Source organism: Moschus berezovskii, chromosome 9, assembly GCF_049115385.1.
Source record: "Moschus berezovskii isolate FMDL1 chromosome 9, NW_MosBer_1.0, whole genome shotgun sequence".
NCBI lineage: Eukaryota > Metazoa > Chordata > Mammalia > Artiodactyla > Moschidae > Moschus > Moschus berezovskii.
This window is the reverse complement of record NC_142468.1, coordinates 87,224,736-87,234,884: the sequence shown is the minus strand read 5'-3', so window position 1 is coordinate 87,234,884 and position 10,149 is coordinate 87,224,736. Positions and strand designations below refer to the sequence as shown.

General features: G+C 45.5%; 1 protein-coding gene across 1 annotated transcript; it reads right to left on the bottom strand.

The window, feature by feature from the left end:
- Positions 1–19: 19 nt before the first annotated feature.
- SLC51B (SLC51 subunit beta) lies at positions 20–3,901 on the bottom strand. Its single transcript, XM_055436667.2, has 3 exons — positions 3,805–3,901; positions 2,671–2,761; positions 20–224 (listed from the first exon to the last, which is right to left on the bottom strand). Exons 1-3 carry the CDS (start codon positions 3,899–3,901, stop codon positions 20–22), a joined length of 393 nt encoding a protein of 130 aa, XP_055292642.2.
- Positions 3,902–10,149: the final 6,248 nt, after the last annotated feature.

Genomic DNA, 10,149 nt, shown 5'->3' with positions numbered 1-10,149 from the left:
GCACTGCCCTGCACCCTGACTAGCTTTCAGATTCTTGTGGGTCTGGAAGACGGACCAGCGGCACATCCCTGTATTTTGCCTCCATTTCTCCCTGGGCCAAAGTTGGCTTTTCAGAGAGCAAAGTCTCTGTTAGGATGGTCAGGTTATTGTCATCTTTGTTTCCGCCCTCAGCCAAGTACAGGACTTCTGGAGTTTGCTTTTCCGGTGGCAGCTTCTTTTGATTTCTGGGAGGAGAGAAAACACTATTGAATGGGGGGTTCCCTGTGTGGGGGTGCCAAGTGGTTGGAGCAGTGGTTGGGGCTCCCAAGTGGGTTAGCAAGTTTGAGGGGGTAAATCCAGGACACAGTTCTGGAAACAGTCTGGGGAAAAAGCTGAGACGGTTTGATAGGCTTTGGGCAGAGAAGCATCTTGGACGCCTCCGTGCCTCATCTTACCAGCCCACAGGGCCGTCTGTGAGCTCAGCCACTGTTGCTCCTCTTGCAAGTGACATAGTGCGGCTCAGAGGGGCCTGAGGAGCATGTGCCGGGGTCATGCATGTCTCTCCTGACTCCCAGTCCTGTGTTCTTTTCACCAAGCTCCACTTTCATCCTTCTTAGTGTAGTCCTTATGACCCCATCCCCACCCTCACTCTGCTCCATCCCTAGGCAGACTAGCAGGAAATTCCCACCTAATCCTTCTGCCTCTAGGCGCTTAAGTCTCCAAACCAGCCTGCAGACACCAGCCCTGATTCCAGAGTCCTCAACTCAAATACCTTCACTGGCTCCCCACTGCCCACTTCTGGAACCTGGCATCCAAGATCCAGCCTTCCTACCAGTAACTTACCCAAACATCTTCCCTCCGAGGTGGTTCTACTCCAAGTCCCCACCCCTAGATCTCCTAGCAATAGTGGAGAGACCCCGCCAGAGTTTGAGCTGACTGCCCAGACAATCTGTTTGGGTCATAGGGGAACATCTCACTGTCTGCTGCTCCTGAGGACAGCTGCCTTGTCTCTGAGGTGACTTTGCCGAGGTGGATGCTTCCTGACAGGCTGAGAGAGGAAAAGTCACCTTCTCAGAGGCATTACCCCTCTGGGTCCTTCTAGCAGACTGATCTTGCTAAAACATAAACCTTTCATGTCCCTGTACAAAGTTCTTCTCTGGCTCCCGAGTGCCCATGAGCTAGAACTGAAAATTTAGGAAGTCCCCAGGGTGTGTACCCTCTGGGCCCTGCTGCCTCTTGACCTCCCTTTCCTTGCTCCCCCACGGTCCACACTACAGCCCCCTGGGCCCTCCTGCTCCTCCCTTGAGCTTGGGGCGTGCTGTCCCTTGGTCAGCCCAGCCTCCGTCTCTTTTTTTGCCCTCAAGGCCCTAGATCCCACCTCTATATATCTCACAGTCATCACCTGTCATTCTCAACCACAGTTGCCTCCCCGCCAAACTGTCAGCTCCATAAGACCAGGGCCGAATCTATCTTGCCCAGCCCTGTGGTCCCCATTCTCGGCACAGAACCTGAAACAGAGCAGTGCTTGGCTTATTCTGTGGAATGAATGATGACTGAGCTGTAGCAGTTCATAATGACTAGTTACTGATGTGAACGCAGGGGACTGAGTTATTTCTTTCTGGCTTTACAGCAGAACTATGAGGAGGATTCATAGATGACATAAAATATAGCATAGGAAGAAGAGCTTGGAGGGTAGGCCAACTCTTCCATGGATCCTCAGTGACCTTATTCTGTACAGTGGGAATAAGTAACTTGTGCCAGCCCCATCCTACAGGGCTGGTTTGATCAAGTGAGAGAATGTGAAGGTGCCTTCAAAAGTGCAAACCATGATACAGATCTGAGGAGGGATTCTCAGTATTACTATTTAAAAGTTACTGCTAGTTACTAGGATATAGTAATTATTGAATGAATGAATGGGAATGAGTGAACCAAGTATTCGTTGAATACCTTCCAGAATCTGACACTGCACCAGTTGCTTGGGGAAGCAAAGTTGAGTCAAATGTAGTTCCCACCCTCAAGGAGCTTTCAAAAGTTAGTCGTGGACTCATCCAGAGAGTTTAACAAAATGCCAGTGCCCAGGTTCCCCGCAGACCCTCTGCATCAGAATCTCTAAGGTGAGGCACAGATTTCTGTGTTTAACATTCTTCCACAGGTGATTTGTTTGTTCATCCAGGGTTAAGGAGTATTGTTGTTATAAAAATGTCAGAATTACCCAGGAGCCCCAAGTGATCTCAGGTCTCTATCCATGCCCTGCATTTGGCCTTGGAGTAGCACAGGGTTTTCCCATGTAACTACATCCCTAATTCTGCAAAAGCCCCCACTGAGCACTCCCCACAATCCTAGGAGGAAAGAATCCATCACAGTTGCCATTTATAGAAGGAGAATCCAGCCTGGATGTACTGAGTGTCTTGCCCAGCTAGTGAGTGGCAGAACTGGAATCTGAACCCAGCCTGCATGACTCCAGAGCCAGTGATCCTGATTTCTGAGACACACCAGCCCCCGCCCTGCTTGCTGGCCAGGGAATGGTCACTGGGGACAGCTGCTAGTTTTTCTGCAGCTTTGGGTTCTCAAACAAACAAAACCCAGCAGGCTGCATTTTGCTGACCCAAAGGGTGGACAGCCAAGGTCTCTAGATGACCCCTCTTTAGATTTCTCCACCCTCCAGAGACCACCCCTAGACCAGCTCCTCACCTGTTTGCCTGGATGTTCCTTCCCAAGAGGATGGAGCTTACGATGACCACCAAGGCTGCCAGGGCAAACATGGAACTATTCCAAGGAGTTGCTGTGGAGGGACACACAGGATGGAGCCTTGAGGACAGGCCGGGTGCCCCTCAGGCCCTTAACAGACCAACTCACAGCATCAGCTTCCCCCTGCTGTGGGCCACATATTGTAGAGAGAGACTAACAAGCTGAAGATGAGCCAGGGAACTCCTGGTCCAAAGTAGGGGACGGGGGAGAAGAGATCTTTGCTCCAAAGACGTTCTCATCTACCTGGGAGAGACAGCACTGCAGTGGGATCATAATAAGTGGGGAAAGGAGGTGTGTAGTGAAGATAAACTTCACCATCTTCAGAGTTTTGCTCGGGGCTGGCCGAGTGCAGTACAAGGGAAAGAGGAAGGGAAGAAGGAGGTGAGGGAGGGAGGAAAGAAGAGAGGGAGGGAGGGAAGAAAGGGTGGCAGTTAAATTAGATTTGACAAGCTGCCTGCAGATAACACATAAAGTAGCTAATCTGAGCTTGGATAATCAGGATCTGTCCATACTGTACCCAGATGAGGTAGCATCTAGCTTCAGAGCTTTTGCATCTACTGTTCCCTCTACCAGGAATGCACTTCCCCACATAATCTGCATGGCTAATTCTGTCACCTCCTGCAACCCTTTATTCCAACATCAGCTTCTGAGAGAGGCCTTCCTTGACCACGTTACATTCCCTGGCTGCACACTTCCTGTTCCTTTCTTGGCTTAAATTTTCTCCTTATTACTTATTTCACCAGCACGCTATGCATTTTAGTCATTTGTTGGTTTATCTCTTTCACTAGAAGGAATGCTCTGTGAGGGCAGAGATTTTGTGTGTTTTCACTTCTGTAACCCCCATGCTGAGAACAGTCCCTGGGGCACAGAAGGAAAAAATAAATATTTGTGAATGACAGGATGGACGAGTAAATGAGTGACCAGCCCCGAGGAAAGAAGAGTGCAGTTTAGCCAGGCCCCTCTGGGGAGTGAGACCCTCGGCCCCAGTTCTTGCCCTGGAGGAAATGTGCAGCCTGCCACGGAGGAGGGGACCTCAGCCAGGAGAGCGCACCCCTACCACCCATCCCCACCACTTACCATCCTCTACTCGGAAAAACCAAAGCATTTCTTCCAGCAGCTCCTTAGGCACCTTGGTGATGGGTGGGGCTCCGGTTAGCGCCTCACTGTAGTTCATGCCCTTGCTCCTGGTTGGGATATGTTTCTGACAAGGAAGTTCTCAGACCCCTTCGCCCCAAGCTGCTCTCCTGGCCTACTAAGGTTATGACCCTTGGCAAAGGCCTGAAGACTCCTGGAAACGAAGAACGGAGCATGAATGGATATCCCACCCAACTTACTCTCCCCTCCCTGCCCAAACCCTGGGCCCAAACCCTGCCTCTCCCTGGGCCCAAAGTTACAACAGGGAAATAGCTGGAACTCCCGAAGCAGGTGGGGCCTGAGCAGAGACCATGGAAGTGGGAGCTGCTCAAATCTTTATTAAAACTCATTACACGTGGGAAGGAGCACTGACATGGGTGTGGGGAGGTCTGAGCCACTGATGGGCTGTGGGACCGACCCTTGCAGGGTCTCTCCAGTTCTCGCCTGCCCAGCATCCCCTCCAGCTTTTGCAGTCCACCCGACTCCTTCACCAAGTTTCCTTAGCAGAGGATTTTCCTGGGCTGGCCAAACACACGTGCCTGTCTCCCCCACGTGATGAAGGCTGGGCCTATCACAGTCTCTTTCCTGGATATCAACATACCCAGGACCTAGAGTGGAGAATGGTGAAATGCCAGACAAAGGTAGCTGCTGGTTAAATTTGGACCACTACAGTTTAAAATAGTCCTAGAGGTTCTAGCAAGTGCTATAAGGAAAGAAAAGGAAGTGCAAGACTTGATAAGAAAGAGTTAAAACTCATAATTTTCAGATGACAAGATCATCTATTAATACCTAGAAAAATAAACAATAGAACTAATAGACGGATTCACTGAAGTTGCTGTATACAAGCTCGAAATAGTATTTCTCCCATTATTAGTGAAACTGGAAAATTAAATAAAAATAAGATCATTCACAGTAGCATCCCAGCATCCCACAGTAGCACAGTAGCATATGAAGAATTTTTTGGAGGGGGGCGGTGCTCTGCTGCAGGGCACGTAGGATCTTAGTTATCGGAACAGAGATCGAACCTGTGCCCCCTGCAGTGGAAGCATGGAATTCTTAACTCCTGGACTACCAGGGAAGTCCCCTGAAGAACATTTTAAAACTATGCTGCTGCTGCTGCTAAGTCGCTTCAGTCGTGTCCGACTCTGTGCGATCCCATAGACAGCAGCTCACCAGGTTCCCCAGTCCCTGGGATTCTCCAGGCAAGAACACTGGAGTGGGTTGCCATTTCCTCCTCCAATGCATGAAAGGGAAAAGGGAAAGTGAATTTGCTCAGTCGTGTCCGACTCTTCACGACCCCATGGACTGCAGCCTACTAGACTCCTCTGTCCATGGGATTTTTCAGGCAAGAGTACTGGAGTGGGTCGCCAGTGCCTTCTCCATTTAAACTCTAGAACAAGATAATAATAATAAATGATCTGAATAAATAGAGTGAGATTTATGTTTTCAGACAGGGTAAACTTACTAAGATATCAGTTATCCCCAAATAAATCTATAAATTCAGTGCAGTCTCAGCCAAAATTCTAACTGGATGTTTTTTGAGGACCTTGATACACTTATTCTAGTATTTATATGACAAAGTAAACTACAGAGTCAGACAGGACTGAGCACATAAACATAGAAAAAAAGACTAAGAGGGGAGACTGGCCCCATCAGATGTTGAGATGTATTATAATAAAAAATGTGGTTTTGACATAAAACCAAGTCATTATACCAAGGTATGAGAACAGAGATTTCATAGAGACCTATATTCATGTAGAAGAAACTTGATATTTCTAAGATAAGGATAGCTCTGCTGATCAGTAGGGAAAGGATGAATTGTTTAGTAGATGGTGTCAGGAAAACTGCCTCACTCTATGGAGAAAAGGAAGACCAGTTGCACATCTAGGGGTTTCCCAGATGGCTCGAATCCACCTGCCCGTGCAGGAGATGCAGGTTCAATTCCTGGGTTGGGAAAATCCCCTGGAGGTGTAAATGGCAACTCATGCTAGTATTCTTGCCTGGGAAATCCATGGACAGAGGAGCCTGGCAGGCTACAGTCCATGGGGTCACAAAGAGTCAGACATGACTGAGCACACATCATGCACAGATGCACATCTAACATACAACACACACAAACAGACTCCAATGTTAAAGGCCTAAATGCAGGAGGAAAAAGTGAAAAGTTAATAGAAGTAGGATAGCACTTCTTAAAACCATATAAGCTTAAATCATTGAATAACAACAGAAAACTATTGATTGATTATATCAAAATAAGATGATCTGTTCAATGAAGAATACTATAAATACAGTAGTAGACACATTTCTGTTTGGGATAAGATACTTGTGATGCTTAAAACTTGTGATGCTTTAGATATGCTTAATATCTAAAATGTACAAAGAATTCTAACAAATTAACAGGAAAAAGACTAGAATCCTAATAGATAATATAAACAGGCAGCTTATAAAAAGGAAACTCAAAAGGCTAGCAAGAATATGAAAATATGCTTAAACTTTTTGGAAATCAGAAGAATGACAATTGAAATGAAACACCACTTGACATCTATTCGACTGGCATACTTTGGAAGGTGGATAATGCTGGTGTTGGTGTGGTTCTGGGGCTGTAGCCTTACACACTGCCAGGGTGTGTAGACTGGGGCAGCCATCTAGAGAGCAAATTAGTCAAAGTAAGTGTACAAATGACCCAGCAGTTCTACTCCTGAGCCTATTCATATCCCGAAAGTATCCCCAAGGATCATAAGGGAGCATGCAACAACATTTATGAAAATTCAAAATTTATGCATCAGTTCAGTTCAATTCAGTCGCTCAGTTGTGTCTGACTCTTTGCGACCCCATGAACCGCAGCACGCCAGGCCTCCCTGTCCATCACCAACTCCCGGAGTTCACCCAAACTCAGGCAAAACAACAATACACATTTTACAAAAACATACTCTTAAAAAGACACATTCAAGACATTAGATAATTGTCTCTGGGGGTCGGCATGGGAGGGAGAGGGGAGGAAAAGGAGACAGAAATGGAGATCAAAGTAAAGGGTTTTGAACAAACCAATCATGAAAACATGTCATAGGGCTAAGAGGACAACAAGGCAAAGAGAGCCCAGAGGCCGTCTCAAAATCCCCCCACTCTTGATGTCCAGTCCAAAATAGCCTTTGCAGGCTCAGCCAGGAACGTCCAAAAACAACTGGATGACAAGCAACCAAACAAAAAACCAAGGTGCTAATAAAAAGACTGACGTCAGAGTTTTTTCCAACTCTAAATGCTCTGAAAAAACTGAAGCAACATCTACAGATTTTGAAGGAAAATATTTTGATACAAATATAATACTGAGCCAAGTTTTTCATATATGAATCATCATTCATGTGCCAAGGGCTTCCTGGGTGGCTTGGTGGTAAAGAATCTGCCTGCGATGCAGGAAACGTGGATCTGATCCCTGAGTTGGGAAGATCCTCTGGAGAAGGAAATGGCAACCCATTTCCAGTGTTCTTGTCTGGGAAATTCCATGGACAGAGGAGCCTGGCGGGCTACAGTCCATGGGTCACAAGAGTCGGACACAACTTAGCAACTAAACCACCACCACACCACTAATGTGCCAAGACAGAGATGGAAGTCAGGGAAATAGAAAGATTTTTTTTTTAAAGAGTTTCAAGGACTCAGATGCCCACTACCTACTTACTCATTTGAAGGAGATATATATATATATATATATACTGAATAATGGAAAGACAAATTATAGGGATGGCCGATCGATGTGATCTTGTGTTCCAGCTCCAGCTTTTCCAGAGCACTTGTTAAGGGTTGTGATCCTGTCTAGTCTCAGATGCAGGAATGCCTGGATTAATTAGTAATATTGGCCACAGACCCCTGCTGCATATGCAGAACAGCCACCCCCTCCCCCGACACACACCCACAGAGAAAAGAACATGGAGATCAAGATGCCAACACCAACTCCCTCTAGGGAAGTGAGCTGGGGTCTAGACCTGTGGGACATCCACTTGGAACACTTCTATACTGTGTACATTTCTCTGAGTACATAGTGCTGCTGTTGCTGCTGTTAAGTCACTTCAGTCATGTCCGACTCTATGTGATCCCCCTAGATGGAAGCCCACCAGGCTCTCCCTTCCCTGGCATTCTCCAGGCAAGAACACTGGAGTGGGGTGCCATTTCCTTCTCCAATGTGTGAAAGAGTACATACTACCTTTATGAAAATGATACATGTAATTAATTTTTAAATATATATATTTTTTACGTGTATTCTAAACATATATTTTGTGTATTTGTGTGTATTTTAAATGTATACATATATTAGCCAAAGAAAATGAAAACACCAATTCAAAAGATACATTCACTCCGATGTTCATAGTAGCATTATTTACAATAGCCAAGATATGGAAGCCACCTGAATGTCCATTGACAGAGAAATGGATAAAGATGTGGTACATCTGTACAATGGACTCAGTCATAAAGAAGAATGAAATATTGCCATTTGCAACAACATGGATGGACTTGGAGGTATTAGGCTAAGTGAAATAAGTCAGGCAGAGAAAGACACATACTGTATGACATCACTTTTACCTGGAATCTAAAAAATAAAATAAACTAGTGAATATAACAGAAAAGAAACAGACTCACAGATATATAGAGAACAAACTAGTGGTTACTAGTGGGAAGAGGGAATGGGGAGGGACAAGAGAGGGGTAGGGGATTCAGAGATACAGACCACTATGTATAAAATAAATAAGCTACAAGGATATAGCATACAGCATAAGGAAAACAGGCAGTAGTTTATAATAACTATAAATAGTATAACATTTAAAAATTGTGAATCACTATATTATACACCTGAAACATATAATATTGTAAATCAACTATATCTCAATAAAAAAGTATGTATCTATTGTATTTATACCTTTCCAGACAAAAATTCCAATTTTGGATGTCTAATGAGTGGAACTAATCAACATGTCGGTGCTTCCCAATGTGATCTATAGATACAGGGCAACCCAAATAAAAATCCCAGCAAGTTATTTTATGGATATTGACAAACTGAGTTTCAAGTTTATAAGGAGAAGCAAAAGGCCCAGGATACTCAACACAGTACTGAAGGAGAACAAAGTTAGAGGACTGATGCTACCCAACTTCCAGACTCACTTTAAAACTCCAGTCATCAAGACAGTGTGGTACTGGAACTAATCAGAAAGGTGCACACATCTGCACGTGGACTGATGCCCACAGTGGAATGTATGATTTAAACATGCATAATATTGTTATAATAAAAATATACCAACAAATGAAACAAATTGATAAGATGGATACACGTTGGCCCTCTCTGTGTTAATGCTACAGAAACAAAGGACACAGTCCCCTCAAAGCACTTATCCAGTTTTCTTCTACAGAGAGCATAGTGGTAATATCTCTGAATTTTTAAAAGATTATTAGCGAAAGGTCGTGATTTGTTTGCATTCACTTTTCTGTCGTTGTCTTTTTCCTGCTTCTGGTTCCCACCCAGGGTATCATACTGCGTTTAGTTGTCACGTGCCCTTAGGCCCCTCCAGGAGATTCCTGCTTTGTTTGTATTTTTATCTTTTCTTTTTTCTTTTTCTTTTGAACTTTTAATTTCGTATTGGAGTATAGCTGATTAACAATGTTGTGATGGTTTCAGGTGAAAAGAGAAGGAACTCAGTCATCCATATACATATATCCACTCTCCCCCAAACATCCAGGCTGCCACATAACACTGAGCAGAGTTCCCTGTGCTACACAGGAGGTCTTTGTTGGTTATCCATTTAGATATAGCAGTGTGTACAGTGTCCATCCCAAACTCCCTAACGATCCCTCCCTCGGGCAGCCATAAGTTCTGTTTCTCTGTCTGTGAGTCTGTTTCTGTTTTGTAAGTTCGTTTGTATCATTTCTGTTTAGATTCCACAGATAAGGGATGTCACAGGATATTTCTCCTTCTCTGTCTGACTCACTTCACTCAGTATGAGATTCTTGCATTTTAATCAGAGCTTAACCATCTGCCCTTGGACATGATTCCTGCCAAAGACCTGGCACCCGCCACCCCATTCCTGCGGCAGGCTGAAGGCACTCACCCTGGGTCCCGGGTTCCGAGGACTTGTCTGGTCTGCTGGTGGGAGCAGCACTGATTTCTCTCTCCCTCCTCCTCCTTTCAGGGGACACTGGCTGGTCTCTGCACCTGAGCTTCCCGCACAGCTGTCACCTGGGGGGCAGTGCGGCAGAGCCTGTCGCAGCCGGGCCCATCTAGGAGCTCTGCATTTAGCACACGCCCAG